Source organism: Nanorana parkeri, unplaced genomic scaffold (genome assembly GCF_000935625.1).
Source record: "Nanorana parkeri isolate BGI_ZX_2015 unplaced genomic scaffold, ASM93562v1 scaffold791, whole genome shotgun sequence".
NCBI classification, from domain to species: domain Eukaryota; kingdom Metazoa; phylum Chordata; class Amphibia; order Anura; family Dicroglossidae; genus Nanorana; species Nanorana parkeri.
The window spans coordinates 447935-471704 of NW_017307059.1; the positions used below are offsets into that span (position 1 = coordinate 447935).

The 23770-nt window shown below is 42.0% G+C and overlaps 1 protein-coding gene across 1 annotated transcript in view; it reads left to right on the plus strand.

The window, feature by feature from the left end:
• Positions 1–22048, plus strand: part of TMEM62 (transmembrane protein 62) — a 31324-nt gene extending 9276 nt beyond the window's left edge. The window contains exons 6-14 of the mRNA XM_018564890.1: positions 3444–3568; positions 6674–6796; positions 8013–8168; positions 9433–9592; positions 10950–11063; positions 11813–11897; positions 18119–18223; positions 19473–19591; positions 21688–22048. Coding sequence (XP_018420392.1) covers positions 3444–3568; positions 6674–6796; positions 8013–8168; positions 9433–9592; positions 10950–11063; positions 11813–11897; positions 18119–18223; positions 19473–19591; positions 21688–22014 — 1314 coding nt within the window. The 3' untranslated portion in view covers positions 22015–22048. The remainder of the gene's footprint in view (positions 1–3443; positions 3569–6673; positions 6797–8012; positions 8169–9432; positions 9593–10949; positions 11064–11812; positions 11898–18118; positions 18224–19472; positions 19592–21687) is intronic.
• The last annotated feature ends 1722 nt before the right edge of the window (positions 22049–23770 follow it).

The following is a 23770-nucleotide window of genomic DNA, read 5'->3' on the forward strand; positions in this document are numbered from 1 at the left end:
TATATAATATATATATATAATAAATCCATAGTCCCATCGCACTCCTGACCGCACGATCCCTTTTCAAAAAGCTGGTGCTACGGTAGTCGACAGATGGCAACCGTCACAAGTATGAGCAAAAGCAGAGACATTGGCACTCCAGGGTAAAGAACAACAACGTCTATTTATTGCAATACTTGGTATGCGGCACGTCAATAAATAGACGTTGTTGTTCTTTACCCTGGAGTGCCGGTGTCTCTGCTTTTGCACAATATATAAATGGTTCACAACAAAATCAGCAAGGTATACACATATGCTAATACATGCTGTAAAGAACATACACCTCAGTGAAATAATAAATTGCTTAGAAAATGTCCATATTCATGAATCTTCAAAAGTCCAACGGAAAAATAGACTCATAGGTGGATGAAAAATAATCCCAATCTCCCGTGACAGTCACCAGAGGAATCTTACGCAATGCACCTCACCTTTTATCAAAGACCCATCAGGGTCTATATGCGCTGTTCCTCTTTTTGAAGACAGGAAGAGGAAGCACCTGACACCGAACACCTCCCGGTAATTCGTCCTCCCAATCCTGGTGATTAGCCTCCGGTGTTAAGACAGCAAATTTGTCCCAATAGACCATGTAGCAATATGTCTTCTATTTTTCCGTTGGACTTTTGAAGATTCATGAATATGGACGTTTTCTAAGCAATTTATAATTTTTACTGATGTGTGTGTTCTTTATAGCATGTATTAGCATATGTGTATACTTTGCTGATTTAGTTGCAAACCATTTATATATTGTTTCACTGTTAGTATCAGTTATCTTTGATACTTTCTAGCTAAACTCACACAGTGCTGCTTTCAATTGTCAGTAATTGCATGCTATTGAATTGTGTCATTACATCAAGATGGATGAGTTGTTATTACGGAGTTTATTTAATCTCTTGATGATTTTCTCATCAAAATGTACAATACACATACAGAAGTAAGAAAAATATTATTGAACTGTTTACTTCTCATGAAAGGCTATTTTATTTTTCTCGTGAATCAGTGTTTTATCTTCGCCATGACTGGCTCAGTCTTCTGTTCTCCTGAATAAGACAGCTCATTGAAACTCACAATTAGTGCCAGCTAGAAGCTGGTTGCATTTTCAAGGGGCCGTAATTTGCACAATCTTTGTTTGTGAATTGATTTTTGCACACGAAAAGTAATAAGGTACATGCAGTCAATTCTGCTGATAGCACCCAGCTGAAATGTTTCATTTTGGTTTTACTAGAGCAGTAAAGGGATATATCCCCAGTTAGGTTTTTATTGCTGTTTGTGTCCCTAGTAGGGATGTGCGTGGGGCTTGGTGCAAACAGAGTTCATCCAGACTCGCACCAAACTGTCACTGACACATTCCCCTCCTTGCCCCATCAGCTGCATCCGGGGCATTTCCCCCCCCTTAGCTACACATACCAAAGGGATGGGGAATGCCACAACCAGTAGGGCCAGGAGGGGATGTGTCACTGACAGATTTGCGCAGGCTCGGGAGAACTCTGTTCGCACCAAGCCCACATACGTTTCTGGTGCCTAGAACAGCAGCAGCAGTACAGAAAGTGATGGGATATCTCTCCTGTGGAGACAGACAAAAACTCATTGAGGAAGGCATAGAACAAGGGTAAGCACTTGGCACTCCAGCTCTGGTGAAACTACAAATTCCAGCATGCGTCTGCTCAGGGAGTCATGTTTGTGGCTGTCAGTTTTGCATTGCCTCATGGGACTTGTAGTTCCACAAGAGCTGGAGTGGCGAGGTTGCCTACCACTGGCATAGAACATCTGACTGGCTTTATTTCTGGTGATGCCTTCCTGTTCTGATGACAACTGCTTCCCCCCATTCCTTGTACAGGTGTCACAAAGACAGTAAAATCTTCCCTGTAAGGTCATAGACTGACATTTAAAACCACCAGGTAATGCGCTATTGTGGTGTTTGACTTTCACTTTCTAAATTTGGCTGTTCCATATTTTCCTGACTGTATGTCAAGTATGACTGCCCCGTGTACCTATTCTATTACAAACCATGCTTTCAAACGGTTTTTAAAATCTTGAAACACTGGTAAGATTTACAATAAAGCTGAAGTTCAGGCAGATGTAAAGGCAAAATGAACATGGCTCCATAATGATCGAAACCCAGGAACAAAAATGTTAATGTATTGTAGCTTACCAGTCCTTCAAAGTGGTGGCTGCATTCGTTTGGAATTCAGGCAAGCTCAACTTGCAGAAAACGTGCTTCGCCTGAAAAAATGTCCTCATTACTTTCTGTGCATTGAACTGTTATCTTAAACAATGTTTTTAGCTTTCCCAGATATCTTCTATGAGCAACAAAACAAACTATGCCTCCCCATTTAATGAATATATGGAAGTTTTTTGCAGTTCAAATCAGCCTAGGGTAACACTGCTCCTCCATAGATACAGTGCACTGAGTGTTGTCACCCTAGGACAGGAAGTGTCACTGGCAGGATCACCAGGTAAAAATAAAGGGAAAAAAGCCTGGATGAAACTAATATGGTCACCACATTTAAGGACTGGTGAGGTGAAATATATTACATTTATGTTATTGGGTTTGAATACACTTCCCAAATTCATAAATCACAGGACTGGATGGACACAAATATGAATCCCTTGGCTGGTAAAACAGCGCTGATGTATGTATTTCACCTGTGTATTTAGCCGATTTGCCTGGAATTCAGCATTAAGGTGATCTTAGTGACATCTAAAATGAAAACAAAACTGCTTCTAAAGACTACACGTTCCTTAAAGGAGAACTATGAGATGAGTGATTTCCACTCACCTCATAGTTCTAGCCGACCTGTGACAATGAGACTGTCACAGGTCGGCTCAGTAGATCGGGAGGTGAGCGAACAGATACCGGCGTTCGCTCACCTCTCGATCCTGTCACGGCTCTCTGCCGTGACAGGGGGAGGGGCTGGATTCCCCTCCCCCCGCTCCGATCTGCTAGCGGTGACTGGCGGAAAGGACGGGGGAGGGGGCGGGTACAGCTGGCTCTGCCTCTAGATAGGCAGAGCCAGCTGTCACTCACGCAGCTGGGCCGATTTCGACATCGATGTCGGGATCCGCTGCGGCGTCTCAGTATACCGCAGGCTGTAGCTCGCGGTATACTGAGCTTAGGGTAACGGGAGGACGCTAGTTTGTGTCCTCCCGTTACCCTAAGGAGAACTATGGGGAAAAGCCCTGACCCCATAGTTCTCCTTTTTAATGCCGGTCACACACCTCTGTTTTTTAGCAATTAATTTCACTTTGAATGCAAAGATGACCAGCCATACCAAGGCAACCTAAAGCAGCTTGGAAGATTTATATTACGTCCAGCCACTATATCTCCGTTTTCCATGACATTGTTTCCAATGTACTGTAAATGATCCCTTGTCATTACTCTTCTATGGTTTTTAATCCTCTTCTAGGACCAGATACAGAAGCTGTCGGCATTGGCCGTGGAGAGTCTTCATAGCAACCAATCTGTGTGGTTTGGTCACTATCCCACTTCAACCATTGTGTCTTCTTCCCCTGGGATCCGGGAAGTAATGAGGTCAGTCGCACATGCAATGTCAATTTATTTATGAACACAACCTACAATAGTATTTTCTAAATGATACATCCTTTATGGCAGGCCATTTACAAACTGTGCCTCACCAGCTGTTCTAAAACAACTCCCAATATGCTCTACTGATCCTTTTTCTGGCTGGATGTACCCTATTATCCTATACCTCCACTTTTTATACATCGCCTCCAGTGTCTCTCAGTAGAGCGTAGGATATGATCCGCCCATGAAATATGATGTGCAACTAGTAGAAAAGAGATGCCAGGTCTAGGCTGCAGGTGGCACTCCTAACAAGACAAATCTTCATCAGAAGTCTACAGGAAAGTGGCAAAAGGAAAGAAAAAAAAGGAAATCCCCTTTGGTTGTGAGCACAGGGCTAGATCATTGTCCTTTAAATGACACAAACCAGAAGCCACCTGTTTGGGGTGATGATGCCAGACCAAAACTAAAATGATTCTTACTTTCTAGGAGTTGTATATTACATTTTGGATTGCAGCCAGTTAAGTATTGTGAAAGACTTCTCGTGCTGGACCTTTGGTTGACTACAAGGAAGTGATTTTTGTTTTTTTGTTTCTTGGAAATTCCCTTATATACAGTACATGTGCACTGTTGCCTTTGATGCACCTGTATCATTTTTGTGTGTTTTTTGTATTTTTTTCACCTCTGTTGAAACACTTTTGTACAATAAATTAGTGTGCAACACAGGTGCCATATGGACACAAAGGGGGTGATTTACTAACCTAAACACACGCACGCACCAGGTGCGTGTGCATTTTTACACAGCAAAACATATTTATCAACCAAACACGAGCAACGTGTCACATTTTCACGCCCTTATGGCGCGTTTTTATGTATTTACGTACGTGCGTGTCATGTAGCATGCGCCATAGGCTACACGCCGCTCTAATAGCGGCATGCAAGTCTCTAAAAGCATATTTCCACTAATGCCATATATGGAAAAATCATGCACATGATGCATATATAATGCTGCTTCACAGTTTAGACAAAAATGTTTAGCTCATGCATTTACATTCCTGCATTCATCAATGCAAGCAACACAACGTAGAGCTAATTTACACAACATCACCTTGGAATTCATGCAGGGCTTTGCACAACATACCTGCTGGGTGTGTACACACTACAAATGTGTCTAGATTCCTCCAATAGATCATGCTGGGAGGGAACACACTACAGAGGTGTATACTTGTTCGTGGTGTGTTTATAAGGTTAGTAAATCAACCCCATAAACTGAGACATAAACTGTTGCTGTAGTTTTGGAATGGATTTCCTTCATTAAAACTACACACATGGGCTCAAAATTCTTACTGTCCTCCAGAGTTCTATAACTCCCCTTCATAACACTGTTTCATGTTGAGATTCTACCAAGTCCTTTTCTTAGCTCATGAAGGATTTTATCTTTCATATTGAACATGATATCCAATCAGATATAGATTGGTCATTTGTTTTCTAATCATCTACTTATGATTAGAAACGGTTTTCTTAACCCTTGTAGTGGGGCTACTCCTGCACTGAAAGGGTTAACTGCTCATTTTTGTCTAGGTTAAAAAAAAAAGAAGTTTATACACACCGGAACCTGAGAGCCAACCAGCTGTCACAGCACTCCTTCCAGCCTGCCTCCTCCTCCGCTGCATCATTGGAATCGTCCTCAGTGTCCTTATGTCTATACACTGTATATAGACGTGATGATTTACTGGACCTTACACCCCTGGGGGAGAGAGGCTCTAGGGACCAGTGTAATAACAAGCTGGCGCAGAGCATAAGGTGAGTATAACGTTTTTTTATTTTTGAACCTAGGAAAAAAAAACAGCAGTTAACACTTGCAGTGCTGGGGTAGCCCCACTGCAAGGGTTAAAACAAATTTTTCCCAGGAGTTCTTCTTTAAATTTATTTTTACATACAGCAGGAAAACGTGCAGGCATCTGTCTGTCTTAATATCAGGCTCATGTAAGACGATATACAGCAGTACTCACACTGGGAGAGGGAGATGCTCACCGCATTGCGCAGTGCTGCTCAACTAACACTTGACACATGGAGAGAGCAGAGTGGAAATCTCAATGTGCTGCTGATGTTCCATTGTCCAATCGCAGTCTGAGGCAGGTCCCTGTCCAAGCTAAATTGCTCAGCTGCAATGCGGTATTTAGGGAGGTTCAGGACCTGGCTGTGCTTGCATAGGTGCCTGAATGACAAGACTGGCTAAAGCAAATTACAAATCAGTTGACAGAGCACAGTACACATTGTATATATACACTGAGTGGCCAGATTATTATGACCACCCCATCAGTACTTCGTTGGGCCACGTGATGACTCCTCGAGATGACTTCGTTGGGCCGCCTCGTAACTCCACGGGATGTTGAAAGGTGATGCGAGGAATCTGACACTGCACTGTTGCCCTTCTGTTGTCTTGTACCAGTCTTGCCACTCTCCGTTCTGCCCTAACATTGACTAGTCGCTGACGGCCACAATTCGCACATTCAGACCCAGATTTTCGGCTGACAGTCCAGTCTTTAAACACTTTAACAATGAGCCCCTCTTGAACATTTATCGAATTCTGCTGTTTTGCTGATGCTCACCCCATGGCTCAGAGCGCCAACAATCATCCCACGTTCAAAGGCTGTTAAATTGCGTTGTTTACCCATATCTTCAGAAAAAATCACTTCTACTGTCGTGGTAAACAACCTACTTCCTTATTTATAATGGTCTGGCCCTCTAGCAATTTCAGCACCAAATTATAGCTAATTTGCCTACAAACGTCAGGTGGTCATAATAATCTGGCCACTCAGTGTATATCAACTACGTATTTAGCTGTTTGCCTGGAGCTCTGTTTTAAATATTTGAACATGTCTAGCTGTCCTCATAACTTTATTTAAACATAATAGTTTAAGTATTCTTATTGGTGCGTTCATTGAAATGGAGCCGTCTTTATGATCCTAGAAGAAAGTCGATTTTTGAAAATGTATTGTTTGCTCACAGTGTCAGTACAATAAAACTTTTTGTATCGTCGGACAGTAACGCTCAGCAATTTTGTCTGAGCAGGTCACAGGTTGCTCACATTTATGTTGTGTTCCTTTTTAGTTCGGCTGTGGCGTACATGTGTGGTCACCTGCACACTCTGGGAGGGCTGGCACCTGTCCTGCATAGTCAGCATCAACAAGGCACCCTGGAGCTGGAGCTTGGAGACTGGATGAAGAATAGGAGGTAACATTATTTTTAGTACTTGGTCTTATGAAGGGTATATCTAACAGGGTGACCGCTTACCAGTCCTCAGATGTAGTCACTGCATTACTTTTTTTTTTCTTCACTTGGTGAACCTGCCATTAATACACTGTCTGTCCTGAGGTGACAATGCTTACTTACTGTTCTGTATCTGCGGAGGAGCCCCAATGTCACCCAAGACAGGAAGTGTTTTATTCTACAGAACACCTTCCTCTTCTCGTACATGGGGAAGAGGAGTTCTGTAGTCCACAGAGATAGCTAGAAACATTCTTAGATGATACATCAGAGGAAATATCTGAACAGCTCTGCCATGTTCCCTTCCACCTCCTGTGTTGTGGACATTATTGACCAGAATGACAGCCATAACTAAGTCAAATTTATTGGTTGCAGATGCGCCAGGTGTAGCCACTCAAGCACTGGCCTATAATTTTTTCTGTCAGTAAAGATTCTTCCATCAGCTCTCCAATAGCAGGAGGGCCAGTGGAAAGGCTTTGCTGATGAACAACCTCAGAAATGTAAAAATGGCTGCACTGCTTAGTGTAGATTACAGGTTTATCGGTACAAGAGAAAGTGATATGATAAATGACTTGGAACTAGTGAGGAGAATTAAATTCGAGAATGTAAATCAAAATGATATAGTAGAAACAGACCACCCTCAAGGTGCCTCTGCAGTTGTGTGTCTTTATTTTCTGAAAATGCTAGTTGCCTGGATGTCTTGCTAAACGGATACAATGGATACTTTATGAGCCACTAACCCTTATGTATGCAGAGGAGGAGTCTGACTTCAGGGCCTCATGTTTGTCTTGTTTCAGTGCTGAAGACGGAGATATCCAAGGAAATAGCATTTTCAAAGGGGGAGATTTGCACTGTCGACCTCCATAGTTCCCTCAGTGCAGGTTCCCCTTAGGTTAGTATGCAGTAACGTACTAGTAAGGCTTGATTGTTGCTTTACACTAGTATTGTCATAGCACATGTCCAGACTTTTAGAGGCAACTTGATGGTGGGTTCTGATGTTCGAATATGTTCAAGTGTATGCACTGTGTGTAGTAAAATGTTAGCAAAAGGCTTTAATTGGGCTGCCTTTGCCGTCTATTAGAGCTCAATGCTGGGAATATTGTCGTAGGTGCGCAAGGCCGGCCTTGTTTGTACAAATCATATTTATGATTGCATAATGTGCCTTTTTTTTTTTCTTGCCCAGATACCGTATATTTGCCTTTGATCATGACCTGTACAGCTTCATTGACCTGCAACATAACGAGTGGCCTGCAATTCTCATTACTAACCCTAAATCTGCTCTGTATACAAACCCAGCAGTGGAGCCTGTGAAACGTATCCAGCAGTCTACACACATCAGGTATCGGATGCTTTCTGTGAAAGAAAGTCAGGGTGACAAGAAAATGATTACACAATGAATGAATATGCAATGCAGAAGCCAATCAATACGGTTAGGAGGCAGCAGGTGTCATTAAGGTGAACCTTTGCTTTGCCTATACAGGGCAATGCAGGCTGTTCACCTTTTAAAGCCAGCCTCTGCAGAAGCTTGTGCTTGCTTTGCCTGCGCTCCCTCACTCCATTTGCTGAAGAGAGGAGAAGAAGTTGCAAGTTGATCCTTCTCAGAGCTTACACAAAGGCTGAGAATTCTTACCTGCCCCATGTGACAGCACTGGTGCCTGCATGTCCAACTTCAAGAACCAGCACTGTCATATCGGGGGAAGGAGAGTCTGGATTTCTTTTTATTTACGGCAGCAAATAGAAGTTGAATATAAGCTACTGCAGCTCCGCACACTGACCCAGCATGTCAAGATAAAGTAATGCGTGGGAGTTAGGTCATCAGGGCCCAGCCAATCAAGTGACCAAAGAATCAGAACCCAGAAGAGGACAGAACTAATCCTAGCTCACTCTCGTAATCTACTACAATCTCACGTTTAGTTTACTAATTTGTATTGAGATTGTGGTCCATCACGGGAGTGAGCTTGGAGCTGTCTACTTTACAGCACACTCAGGGACATTGGGGAACCAAAGTAGCCACTCTCCAGAAGGAAGGACAGTGTCAGAATGAACTTTGAGGATCTACAGCTACATGGGGCATGAATAATGTACATTTTTGTTAATAAAGTACTTGAATTAATTTTTAAGATTTCACTTGTGAGATTGCTCAGCCTTTTAACAAGCACCGGTTTCACTTGTCTTGATTTTTTTTTTTTAACAGCAAAAAAAGAAATGAGCAGAATCTTTTTGTTCTGTCATATAAATGTTGATTTACTGACAATTTTTTTTGTAAATCAGCAAATTCATATTTACTGTAAGTTGCGAGTTTCCCGACAAACTATAATGGATTTTAGTAAATTTTTTAAAATGCCTTTTATATTACAGATGAACACTTAATACAGGGCGCACCTAGATACTGGTGTCCTTAAAGCCCTTTACCTTCACGACATCTTTCTCTTAGCTTCGCACTGCACTGTTTGCCTAAACATGGACATAACAGTATTTCATATTTTCCTGGTTTACAGTGATTATATTTTTAGGCGTTAATGTAAGAAGATAGATAATGTAATGTATTTACTCTACAATTCATTTATAAAATTAAGGGATTGAATGATTCTGTTTGTTTTAAGATTGCTGGTATTTTCACTGGATCCCATCATCTCTGTCAAGGTGTTCATAGATGGCATTGAAATGGGTGAAGCTGAGCATTCCTCTGGTCCATTGTATGTGTTTGAGTGGAGTGCTGAAGCCTATATTAGTGGACTACATGAGGTCAAAGTCCAAGTAAAGGTAAAAAGAAAAGAACATATTTAAAGTGTCTGCATTGTACTCGGCAATTTATAAAGCAACTGTAAAAATGCAAAGAATGTCCGTCATGCTTGGGCTTATGCAAGAATCTTGATATTTAGTCTTATACCATTAGAACTGTGTAGTCTTACTTTTGATAGGTGTATATGTTCCACCTAATTTGGTTTTAATTAAGGCCTGTATCAGTGGGATTTTTTTTTTTTGTGGGAATGCAAAACCGCTTAAAGACATTCGATACAGCTTAGGAGGTCAAAAGCAGGTCAGGCGCTCCATTTAGAGAACTGTGAATGTTCTCAAAAGCATCTTAAACTGATCTCAAATGCAAGTGGACAGCACCTGAAAGCATGCTGCATTTGCCCATCGACACAAGCCCAAAGACCATCAACACAGACCTTCACTTTGAGCCTTGGCAATTCAACTTGAGGTTCAAGAGTCAAAGATGAACTGAAGTTGGACAGATGCACTTGTCTATCCTCCTTTTTGTTTTTTTGGCCATATGGTGGTTTTCTTTGGTTGATGCACTTTATATGTACCTTTTTTTTTAATACTGATTAAACCTTTCCCCTTGATTTAATGTTTAGGTAAAGTGTGGTGCCAGAGCACCCAATCAGAAATCATCATTCCCTGTTCTGACTGCCCTAAATGTACATTACCGCTCACGTCAGGTCAAGCACAGTCTTGTATTAAGATGCAAAAATGTGGACTTGAAGATCCAAGAGCCCCACACTCATTTTCCTACATTGATGTTAACAGTCCTTTGTGAAGGTCTGTGGAGAGATGAAGAGAGCTTACTGCAGGGCATCCACATGGCAGCTGCACACAGCTCCACAGATTAGGTGACCAAAAATGCACAGTTGTACTGGCATGCTTTGTGCCTTGTGATAACCTTCAGTTAGCAGAGATGCTACATCCTTTCTGCAAAAACATTTTGGGTAAACTTGACCTTTAATATTGCATGCATTCCAGCATTTTGCCTTTGTAATTTTTAGGTTTTGGTATAAAACATTGTATGATGACCACAATATTTTCACTGACTCCTTCCTGGTCTAATATTGGCCACACCTATTTGATCCTGCTACCTGATCTAGTTCGGCCATACATGAGTGCTGAAACCAAATCCTACCAAAATATGGTTCTAATCAATTTTCAGTGGCTGACTGTTATTTGTTTCAAGATTAGATTTTCAGGGTAGAACGAAAAAAAATAATCTGTATTGGTTCTAACCAGGTCATTTTTGTGTCAAATGATCACTTTGGGGCCAGGCTTGCATGATATTGGAGGCTGTGTGGCCAGCAATCATAGGGTTTATTGTATCAACACTTCACCATTTGTGTCGTAGGATGCAGCTGAGAGGAAACAAACCAGAAGCCATCTGTTCAGCTTAGAAGATGATGTTTCTGTCAGCTTCAGCCTGTTTCCATCTCTTATTCTTCTTACAGATCACTACATCGTGGTAAGTTAGGCTTTTTTTTTTATTCCTTAAAGCAAACCTGTAAAAAAAAAAAAAGGGCAATCTGAAATCAGTCAAAAAATTGATTAAATGGAGCTGATGATGGAAAGAATATATAAGTACCGGATACCTTCAGTGAAAACCCTTTGATGCAGAGATAAAGGGAGCTGAAATTGTGCACTTCTTTTCTTGTAAAAATCAAGCTTCGTCCTGCCACCTCACTCTTCCTGAATTAGTTAGTCCTTTCCAACATGAATGCTTCAAGAATCTGTATAAATTAAAAATGGTACGCTCTCATTGGGGCCTGCATTTAAATTTCATCTTGAAATGTAAAAAAAATTATAATAGTGGGGTCCAATAAATGTTCATTTTTGATCATATTCATGAGGAAGATGGAAGGAGCAAAACAAATGAAACAAAATTCTAATTAGGAATGTGATTTTCGTTTGGGGAAAAAACTGTACATATTGTAATGCACATGTGCTAGGCACAAAAGATACTTAGGTCTGGGACTCCATTTAAGTAGCAGGTATGGATGGAATTTTTAAGGGCTTTCAAAGAAAATTAGTTGACTCAATGATGGCATGATTGAATGCTCTGATGAATGATTTTGAGTGAATGTTTGAATGAAATTCCAACAGTGTACAGCCAGCTGTAGTCATATTGTTCATATTGTCCTAATTCCTATTATTTATCTACATTTTATATACCAACTCCAAGCTCTAAATAAATGACCTTTTGTCTATCCGCAGGCTCAGGTGCTGTTTATTGTCATGGTTCTGAGTCAGCTCCTGGTACTCATTATTTTCAGGATCAGAAAGAGGCCAATACTCAGAGGTAAGGTCAACTAATCTACTGTAGTACATCAATTTGTAGAGGCACAATGACATTTATTGTATTCAGCAGGTCATTTTTGTGTTGGTACGACAGAGGCTATAACCAAAGAATCATGAAATTAATTTGTTTTAGTACAGACACTTTCGCACATTGGTTCTCAACTGGTGGGTCATGATCCAAATGTGGGTCTCGATCCTGTGTTCAGTGGGTCACCGCAGGCCTTCAACTTTTCTAGGTGAGTCTCCACAGCCTCCTCCTAGCGTAGCACTGTTAGTTCTCACAACAAGCAGCCATTCAAAATATGCTGCCCAATACCGAGTGTCAGCTTGACAGTGGAGTTCCATCCATACGTGTGTGTGAGAGAATGTCTGAGTGGGAGATTTTGTCTGTGGTTGTGTGTGTATGTCAGTATTTTTGAGGGCCTGTTCCCGTGCGATTAACGCACCTTACCATGCAATTGCACCTAACGCAGATTCTGGTGTGGGAGGTGTGTTGCATTGCCATTCATTTTGAATGGCACACCAAAGGCATGTCCCACCCACAGTTCGATCGCCTGCACCATAACGCACGGTACCACAGTGCCGAGCAACTTGGGTCACGACTTAATGACCAAGGACAAATGTGGGTCCTGAGGTTACACATGTTGTGAACCACTGTCTTAGCATGTTTTACTAACTTTCAGTTTGGTAAAAACATGCTAAAGATCTATATTTTAGTTGTAAGTGAACACTGTTGGGCTGACACACTAACCAGCTTCCATTATGAATGTCTACATCCAACAACCACATCATAAATAGGTCTCATAAAACTAAACTCCTTTTGGACCTTTGTCTGCTCTCTAGCAGAGTATAAAACAACTAGAGCAACAAAAAAAAAGGTTCATAATCAAATTACAACTTATTTTATTTGTGAGAGTTAAAAAAAAAATCCCTTTTTAGGTGAATGATGGTCTTTGCAAGGAATGTTATTGCAAGTCCTCACCTGCTCCAGTTATCGACAAGCTTTTTCTAAACGTAGAATTTTACTTTAAACCATGATAACTGGTGTCCTAAACTGATGCAACAAGGATGTGCAGGCACCTAGAGCAGCCTTTCAACCAGGGTGCCATGACACGCTGGGATGCCTTCAGGCTTCCTCAGGGGTGCCTCAAAATATTCACACAGTGTCATGCCTCTGATGTTGAAGGAATGGGTGCCCCTGCTGTAAAGGGGGATTCTGATGTGAAAAGGGGGATTTTGATGTGAATCAGGGGGTTCTGATGTGAAGGGGAACCCTATTTTTTATGTGTGTGCTTGGAGTCCCCCTTTAAAAAAACCATACCAGACACCTATCTTGGATAAGTGTCTGGTATGGATTTTGTAGAGGCGACATGTTTTTTACATTTTGCTTTTACGATTTTGCATACTTTTAAAGGGTGTTATGACTGATAAAATGTTGAGAAACACTGACCTAGAGGTGTGTGTATCTACCAAACCTTCAGCAGCCTTCTAAAACTTCAACCTCGTGGCATTATTTCAGGCTATTATGACCGCAAAGCTTCAGAACGTTTTGATGGTGCTGATAATTGCCTTCTTACTACCTCCTGTGCATTCCTGTTGGCCAGTAAGGCTGACTATCAACGTTATTGGCTAACAGAAAAGATGGGCTTAGCAGCAAGTGCCAACATTACCGGGGGGTGTTGAACCTTTGCTTGTATGACCACCCAGCATTCAGTTTTGACAGGAAGGTTCTAGAGACTGCTGCAACTATGTGTGCGTACCTCAAGATGCCTGCACTTCATATCTGCAGCAGTTTTCTCCCAATTCCCCCTGTGATAATCTCTTTAACCTGCAAACAAGGGGTTAGGCCTGTCTTTGATACAAAATGTTTACAGGGATTATAGTTGCACATAAATACATCGTAATCATTCTCAGCATTTCCAGTGCTGTCTACTAAACTATTACAGGAAAAAATGTCCAATAGGAGGATTAAAGTGAACCTGTTCTTTGCCAATTTGGTGTTCCTCCACTGTTAATACTTGCCTTCCTATTGCTCTCCCAGCTCTTCATTTGTCTGAGTCCCCATGAAATACCTGTGCAAAATTTGACCTTGGTTAGAATCGAACCTAAGGCCTCATTCAGATGGGTTATCATGGGCTATGTTCAGATGTGGCTAAACACTAGGGATGCATCGATACCGGTATTTTGGTATCAAGTACGAGTACCGATATTTTTTTTTTTTTTCTGTACTCGCCGATACAGAGTACCGGAAATCCCATTCAGGAAGCGTGTAATGACTCGCCACTTGGCTTCCTGATTAGCCGGGCAGCGTGTAAAGACTCGCCACCCAGCTTCCTGATTAGCAGGGAAGCCGTCCCCATGCTTCTGGTCACTAGGTGACGAGAACGCATGGAGCCGGCTTTCTGGCCAATCGGAAAGCTGTCATTACACAGCGCCCGGTTCCTGATTGGCCCGGGGAGCATGAAGTGACGAGAGAGCATGGAGCTGGCTTCCCGGCCAATCAGGAAGCCGGCAGCATGTAATGACGCGCTGCCCAACTTCCTGATACCAGAAGTATCGGGCTAGGCATCAAGTATTCGCCCAAATACTCGGCATCAGCACCAATACTAGTATCGGTGCATCCCTACTAAACACAGCTGCATACAATCTGGGCGATTGGCTGTGGCCAGTTTGCATGTGGCCAGAAACTCTGCAGAAAGGTCATCCCTGAACTCAACGTGTCTGCATCTAGGATCAGTAAGAGGCTCTAGTTGCAAGTAACCCCTCAAATGAATAATAAGTCAACAATAAAAGCCTATGTTTCTTTTTAGGGAATGTTTCCTTTAATGGCTGCAGGTCTCAGCAATACAACCTGTGTAAGGATGTATCCCTATCTGTATAATTGTAGATTACATTAATATGTCTTTGTAATCTATTTTATAAATACTGGGTTTATATGTTATACTGCACGATACTTTCACAAAACGGTGAAGTTTGGAGAAGGCAGGAGAAGTGAACAATCTAGGACAACATAGCTGAAATGGGAAGTGAGCTTAATTGGAGGATTTTTCCAAATCTGCTATGTTGTCCTAGATTGTTCACTTCTCCAAACTCTTCACCTTTTTGTGAACAACCCCCATGGAGTCACTGAGGCTGGAAGTTAGTTATGGGATATCTACTTAATGGGGAAACGGCAATAAAACCAGAGGCAGAGGTTCCATCCCTTTCTTACTATTGCAGACAAAAAAAGTTCTGTCTAGAGTTGGGGTTTAACTGCATGAGCAATGGAAGGTTTTCATGTTGCTAAACCATTTCTTCCATTTTAGTTTTTTAGCTAAGACTCTACTTTGACTTAACATCTTCAGAAGGAAAGTATGCAGTTGCATTTTATACAGGGAACTGATCTGGGCCTTTTCCTTTCTATTTAGCACCAGTGTGAGTTGGAGACCACGTGGTAATGTCTTGGGTCATGTTCTTGTTGAAGGATGAATGTGTATTTATTCTAAGTGAGCTGCCACAATCATTAATCACCTTTATGAAATGAGCGAGTCAGACTCGGAGACAGCCATGTTGGTCAGGCCGTGGTTCTAGCTCCATTTTTGGTACAGCATTCTGTGTATCCACCTATAGTTCAGTCCTTCAATCACACCTTACCTTGCCTTCAGTAAGAGTTTGTCTCTTGTGACCAGAACACTTTGTTCCAAAGCTTGACTTGCTCATCTAAGCAACTGAGCAAATTGTTATTTTGTTTCTATTTTTGGTGCCAGTAAGAGGTTTGTATCTTTATAATTCAGCTGTCAGGTTTCTGAGAACAGCAGACTGTGTACTGAAGGAGGAATGTTGATGATGATGATTTTGATTACACTTATTTTCTTTTATTACCTGGAAAGATTACATTTTGTCATCCTGAACATTGATTTATGAGTTGATTGGACAACCTACTTGAGACCATGTGTCGTCTATGCAATCTAACAAAGTAGCAACGTAATGCAGCAAAACGCTTGTATCAAACGTTATTTGAAAGGGGAATGTTTGTGTTGATCATAACAGCTGGGTCAGATTTTGTCATTTAGAACAGATCTATTGCCAAGACGCTAAAAAAAAAAAAGGGCCACTCATTCTAAGGAGAAAGAAAGAAGGAATATAACAATGTCCAGAAACTCATTAAAGGAGAACTATGAGGTGACTGATCTTCACTCAACCTCATAGTTTGATCCGACGTGTGACAATGAAACTGTCACAGGTCGGCTCAGTAGATCGGGAAGTGTGCGAACGCACACCGTCGCTCGCTTACTTCTCGATCCTGTCCTTGCAGAGAGCCGTGACTGTCACTCATGGCTTCCTGCAGGGATCCCCCTTTCCGATCCTCCAGCGCTGACTGGAGGAACGAACGGGGGAGGGGGCGGGTACAGCTAGCTCTGCCTCTACATAGGCAGAGCCAGCTGTCAATCACGCAGCTGGATGGATCTCCACAGTAATGTCGGGATCCGTCCCGGCTGCGGCGGTCTCAGTATACCGTGAGGTGTAGCTTGCGGTATACTGAACTTTGGGTCACGGTAGGACGCTAGTTTATGTCCTCCCGTGACCCTGAGGAGAACTATGGGGAAAAACACTTACCCCATAGTTCTCTTTTAACGAGAAGGAAGTTCTGCTTCTCATTTCTTGGCTTCAGATTTTTCATTCTAGCTTTTATTTAGGTTTTTTTGTGTGTTTGTAAAAGTTTGCTATGCAGTGTTTACATTTTGATTTTGGATTTTATGAAGCAGTGTTTATGTTGTGTTTATTGCTTTGGTCGCTTAGCTTTTTGTTTCAATAGGAATAGCCAAACTTCATAGAATCCCATCGCACTCCTGACAGGATACAACCCAAAACATCGGGCGTGTGCTGTACTGACTGCAGGTGCCACCGCAAAATCAAGTGCAAATTCCAAATATAGTCACCAGCACACCAAAGCATATTCTCTCCGTTCTTCTTTGACATGTCCCGATGTGTAGTGGCGTTTCGGAACCATTTCCGTCCTTTCTTCAGGCAGACAGAGTGAAAAAAGGGCCGAAACGGTTCTGAAACGTCGCTACACACTGTGACCTACCTTTCTTTTGTCAATAGGGAAGAATTGACAGAATTTGCTTTGGTGTGCTCAGTGAGAATAGCTTCTCCTATCCAGCTACCTGTAAGCTGCTTTTTCTCCTGTTCAAATCAATACAAAGGCAATACAGAAGCATCTCAAGCAGACAAGTTTCCCCTGCTAGTTTGGCAACGCGTGCTGGGTTTGACTTGCTTCTGAGTTTGAACCCTTTAGATTTGCACACATGATATTGTGTATGGTTGAGATGCATTTTTCAATTAGCATTGCCTTCTCTTTTTTTCTCTGCCCACTGATTGCTAATTTTGCAGCTCCTCTGCTTGGAAACCAGCTGATAGTTGTTTCTTCCAGCTATGGAGGTGAAGTGACATCGCATTAGTCAAGCATGATTTTATTTCTGCTGGCAGAGAAGATCGATCATGTCACTACTACTGCTCTGACGTCTGAGTGGGAGAATGGTGGATGCCTATGCCCTCTTCCCACAGTCATTAAAAGGAAGGGGAGGGAATTAAGGGACCCTGACCATTGCCTCCTCCATCATATCTATTCAGGAAGGGCAGTTTTAATGAAAATGGAGGGGAGCAACTATACATTCATACTTAGACTTTCCGTAGGAGCTGAGCCTCCCCCCTTGAATATACTGTACAACTACTAACAATGCCCCCACCATTCAAAAACACTTATCCTATTGGGTAGGTGCACTGTCATTGACAGCCAAAGGTATTTACTGATGATCAGGAACCAATAAGCACAGTTGATCAAGTGATCACTATGACAATCAATCCCAATGATCACACGTAGGCTTAAGGTACCTTCACATAGCTACTGCAGCTCAAAGGTGGCGAGTATGCCTCTGTTGAATACTCTAATTGTCAGATCAATTACAGTATTAAACCTTTTTTTGCATTTTGCTCATATTTCAGCTGATAATTAAAAAAAAACCAAACAGGGTATTTATTAATCCCAAATAAAACATGTAACATGTAAACCTGATTTTAAATCAGCTCACAATGAGAGGCTCATCTAGCTAATAAGGTAAAACTTCAATTAGTAAATGAAGACATTTGTGACATGATATTAGATTGGACTCTGCTTGTTTTCACAACAAAATGTATTTGTTTTATATAAAAATATATATATATTTTTTTTAATGCTTCTAGGGCCCCCTGGATGTTTTACGCTGGCCTCTTTCTCTATGCATGTGCTAAGCAAGAACAATGTCTTCTTCTATGCCATTGTACTGCTGACTCTGTTCACAGCCATAGGTAAGCCTACTAAATGTTCCGTGGATTTATTCACAGCTGTCAATCACTGGCAACTGTAGCTAGGTAAAGAGCACTCTGTCTAATAGACCCTTGATGCCTCCATTAAGAGAACATGTTACCTGCACTATACTATTACATTGTCAGCTTAAAATTGTCATCTTCCTGGGTATAAACTCCTAACCAGATGGTACAGGGTGCCCACGACCCTTCATGTCATGTACCCATCGGTCTCTCTGTTATGTTGGCGCTGCGAAACAGTGGTGGGTTCCCTGCTACATGTCTTCTGGGACTGCCCGAAGGTTCAACCGTTTTGGGTCAGCGTAGCCTATGCAATAGCGGATATCACGGGACACGAGCTGCCCTTCACCCCGTCGGTCTATCTTCTCCACCTGGCACCGCTCTCTCGAAGGGCGTATAAACGCTCGCTGCTGATACACCTGCTGAACGCGGCCAGAGCCTGTATACCAGCTCTGTGGCGACAGACCCGCTCTCCCTCCGTAAACATGTGGGTGAGGCGGGTGGAGGAGATTAGACTGATGGAGGATCTGACCTCCAGTTTACTGGAATCGCAGTCCAGGTATGTGGCCACCTGGGGAGCTTGGATCCACTTCAGGGGCTCGGCAGCTTTCTCTACAGTGTGCCGGGAAGATGCTGGAGACTGAGGCACTACGCAATTACACTACCCACGGGGTGGGGCGGCTTGGGACCACCGGGGTGCGAGACCTCCATCCACGCTATCTACGTTTCTTTCTGCTCTCTCTTTTGTGAGTCCGTGTTTGTAAATGTCAGTCTTGTATGTGCTGTTTGAGGGTGAACTGGCTCGGGCTATACCCGGCCGCTCGCCTAAACACATTGTTCCCTTCTTATTTTGTCTTTGTGTTAGTTTATATTCACCATAAAATGCCTTAAGGGCGGGGACATGTACCTGACCTGATCTTACAACTTGTTAACATGTGTGAAATATGTTCCTCACTGTCTGACTCAAATATCTCAAATATCGTGCAAGACCATGTGGCCTCCGCATGTTCGCCTTTTCTATGTACCCCACCCTTTTTGTCTACAAATAAAGAATGTAAAAAAAAAATTGTCATCTTTCATGTTTAACAGAAAATGTGGAGATTATATTGTGTTTGCATGCGCTAAAATTGAAAGTATTTTTTTCAGTAGAGGACAGTGGACTCCACAAGCTTACACAAATCAAGGTCTCTCCAGTTATTTTTTAATAGAGCGTTTTTACGTCTGTTTTCAGGTCCCTGGTTCATTGGAGAAATTATAGATGGCCACATGGGTGCTTGCTTTGCCTTTGGAGTGATTGTTGCAGGCCATTTCTTGGATGGAAGTCTCACATACATGGTTGGAATAGCACAGGTGTGTGTATTTCACATAATCTTCTGCAGTACGATCCATTATAATACTGGTACTAGTTTGGTGAAAGTTCTGGTGAAGTGTGAAGAAACACGAGTGAGATTTTTTTATTAAGCCAAACAAGGTGCAGTAACCCTGAGATACTCGCCGGAATTGTTCTGCCTGAAACATGACGGATGCTTTGGATTACTGCACTTTGAACAGAGCCCAACAGAGTTACTGATTTCTTTCATCATTTCTGTACTATGGGTTGTTTACCCTTTTATAAGTCAGAGCAATTTTCATTATTTACCTATTAGCCCATAGATTTGTCATTACATTTGATAGAACATGATGAGGACAAAGCAAAAGGAGCGCCTCCATAGTGTAAAATTGATTTATTAAGGATAAAACACACAGCTGAAAACGTACTTACAAACCAGCTTGTATAAACGAGCGGAAAGTGATATAATCTTAGGAGACCACCAAGATGAATACACGAAAATAGGGTGAGGGAAAGTAAGTGCTAGTACTAAGCCGAAACCATCTGCACGCTGACCCTCCTTCAGTTGACGCGTTTCTGAGGACAACCCTCTTTCATCATCATTTGATAGAACAGTAAATGTCCAAATGTAAGTATTTGTTTTGGGACAAATGGCCAAAGCTATGTATAGGGATGCACCAAAATTTCAGCCGCCGAAACATATCGGCTGAAAATGGCACTTTGGGCAAAACCTTGTGGCCAAAATTGCAGTGCATTCTTAGTTTCTCTCTGCCCCACTTGGCGCTGCTCTGTGTCCCTTGTGAAACAGGACAGCGTCCAGTGAAAGGAGAGAAACTGCCAGGAGGCTGGGCGGGGAGGAGAGTGCTGTGAGAGGCGATGTCGCAGGAGGCTGAGCTCTCCCGAACCATCCCGCTCAGCCTCCTGTGAACCTCCTGAGCTCTCCTCCCGAACCACCCCGCTCAGCCTCCTGTGACAGATCAGGCTGCAAAGCTGTGTGGAGGCAAAAACAGCTGTTGCAGGAGGCCGAGCCAGCAGTGAGGGCGAAGAGTCAGCTGTCAAATGAGACCAAGCTCTCCTCCCACACCGCCCATTCAACTTCCTGTGAGAGCCGATCCAGGATGGAGAGCGGGTACTATGTTACTATGTACCAATTATGAATGAATATGAAGTGATCTACATCACTTCCTGTTCATTCATGATTGTGTACATAGTAACTCATACTATGTCCTCAATTTATGAATGAACAGGAGCACTCAGTATAGAGGATTCCTGTTCATTCAGTGCTGGGCTGCAGAAAAAGAGATTGAAGATTTTTTTTTTTATTGTAAAAGGAAAATATCATGGATTTAGACTCCTGATATTTCACCGAAGCCCTCAGCAGTAAAGTAAAAAAAAACTAAAAATATTTAAAAAGAAATAAATTACATGTAAAAAAAAAAAAGAATTGTTCACTTTTGGCCTGACATTTTTTTCTATTTTGGGTTTCGGTCTAAAAATTTTCATTTTGGTGCACCTCTAGTTATTTACATATAATCTAGAAATTATGTTTTTATTCCACAGTAATGCTAAGAAGGTTAAACAGAAATAAACAAAAACATAACATTTTTTGCAGGTTTCCACTGTAGGGTTTTATTGTAGTTAAAAAGTAACTAAACACAAACAATGTAATATATCGCAGCTTATCAGTCCTTGGAGTCACTGTACTCCTATGGAGGAGCAGCGTTGTCACTCTAGGCTGCTCTATTTGGTCTAAAAAAAGCCTGGTAAGCATTATGGTGACAAACGGTAAGAGAAGCAGAAGCCCCTGTGCGCGCCATCTTCTTATACACATAGACTCTAGTTTAATGGCCGGTTGCAGCAAAAGCATGGGAGGAGGGGTGTATTTTGAATTGACTGTGGAGCAACTGGCCCCTGCAATGTGTTTTATAATTGTACCAAAGTGAAAGAACTACTTTTCCAGGTAAAACCTATTGTTGTTTTACTGATTTAGCTCAGAGGATGTTTCCCCCACATTCATGTGCCTTAGCTAATCTTTTATGGTACAGTATTTAGCAAAAGGTGTGTTTCCATAATCCTGTATAATAGATGCATAAACCCTTTTTTTTTCTTTTTGCAGATGGCTTTCTTTAATATCCCCCTGACTGCATACCTGTGCTGGTGTTTACTGTGTAGATGCAAAGGACACGGTTTCTTTTCCCACCTGCGACATACTAGGAAGGTTGTCTGTGTGCCAGTTCACTTCTTTATGCTCCTCCTTCTGGCCTGGCAGATCTATTCCTGCTTTTTCCTCTTATTGACCTACGGCACATTAGCAACTTTCCTCTCGCCGATGAAGCTGTGGCTGGTGGTGGTTACGTTGGTCTTGGGCAGGAAAGTGTGGGTGTTCAATACCCCAGAACTAAGGTCTTATGTCATTGAGCTGAAGAACTGCCAGAGCACTTGACAGCTACCTGATGAAAGGGAAACATAGGTGTAGTATTTGACTGCATTTTTACATAGAATCCTCAGTTATACCTGGAAAGCCAAGATTCCGAAGGCCATATACTCATTTCACTATTTCAGTGAATTGCAGATCATTCACAATAATGACTTAAATTTGATCCGGCCTACATTCATTTTGAAGACCCACCACATAATACTTCCGAGGATCGTAAATATCATAAGATGCTGAGCTTCTAAATGGAGTATTCTATAGTTATAACCTGTCACTATGCAATAGTCTTTTCTCTTGTTGGAAAATGATAGACCCCACCCATCCAGTAATAGTCCAAATACTCAAACCTGACAATTTGGCTTTGGGAAAATGCTGGTGGGATGAATCACTCTGGAGCCTCGTGCTGCAACAGACTGAGCTTGTACGACTTAAATACAGAGATGTCACTGGCAGCGTCTCTGCAGGTCAGATTTAAACCACCAGCATGTACCCAAAACTGAACTATCACTGTTTGGAAGACAGACCCCCTTTAGAATTCAACTCCTATGAAAGTTCAGAATCGGATGCAGAAAAGCCTTGATCTAACAAAGCTGCCTACAGATATATCCCCCTGAGAAGAGTAGGCAAAGAGGGACTTTTTGGGACCCACCATAACACTGCGCTGACAATATCAGACCCTATTCACACTGAGCGATTTGTAGCGCAATTTCAGCTCAAAAATCAGCACAATGTAGCTCGTCCAATGCATTTTAATGGAGCTGATCACATCTCACAGCTCAATGTCACCTGTAGCTTGTAGCTCAAGCTTGTCGCTTGAACATGACCTATTTTTCGGAGGATTGAATATACTTCAATGGTGTAGCTCAATGTCGCACTACAGAAGTGTCACTTTTTTGCACAGAAATATAAGCGGGCAACAGGAAGAATTACGTAGTATCAATACAGCCCAATGTAGCAGCTACGAAGTCCATGCCAAAAGTAGTGCTACGTAGTGCGACAATATCTGCAATGTAGCTCAATGTCTGTCAAAGTCGCTCTGAAAAAACGCTTTTTCTGATGTAACTCAGTGTGAATGGGGTCTTAATGGCACATGTGAACATTGGTTTTAAATCAACACATTGGAAAATCTTTGTGCAATAAGGAATGTCTCTGATTGACATTGTCACTCATTACTGCCCCCTGATGTACTGTGAAATATACCAATATGTGCAAGCAAAGCTCAAAATCATGCGTGTTGCTTGTTATGGCCACCTTCTAGCTACATTTTTATGTCTGGGCATTAAAGATGACACTTTAGTGTGTCAATTTCTGTCAGTATTGCAGCTATTATCAGGATTTGTATTGGAGAATAAACCATGATTACACAGATACATTGTTCAATACCAACAAACAGGACTAATGCTGGAAGGCCATTCTCTTTTTCTATCCGTTTATCTTACCTCGTTTATTTGTTTTGGTAAAATGTTTTGGGCATTAGGGCCATTGCAATTTTTTTTTCTGACTTTTAGACCAATCCAGAATCTAACCTCAAGTACAAAACGTGTGTGTGTGCGTGCTTGTGTGTGCTTGTACACACACCTGAATATTGAATTCTAGGACTATTGCTGTGACTTCAGTGCTGCTGGTTTTAAAATCTTTACTTGGGTGTTAGTTTATTTCGGCTTAGTGTTCAACTTTCTGCACAGGCCGAGATGTCATCGATCTCATGAGCAATGGAGCCGCCATTAGCAACTTAAAAAGTTGCATGTAAAAGCACACAAAAATC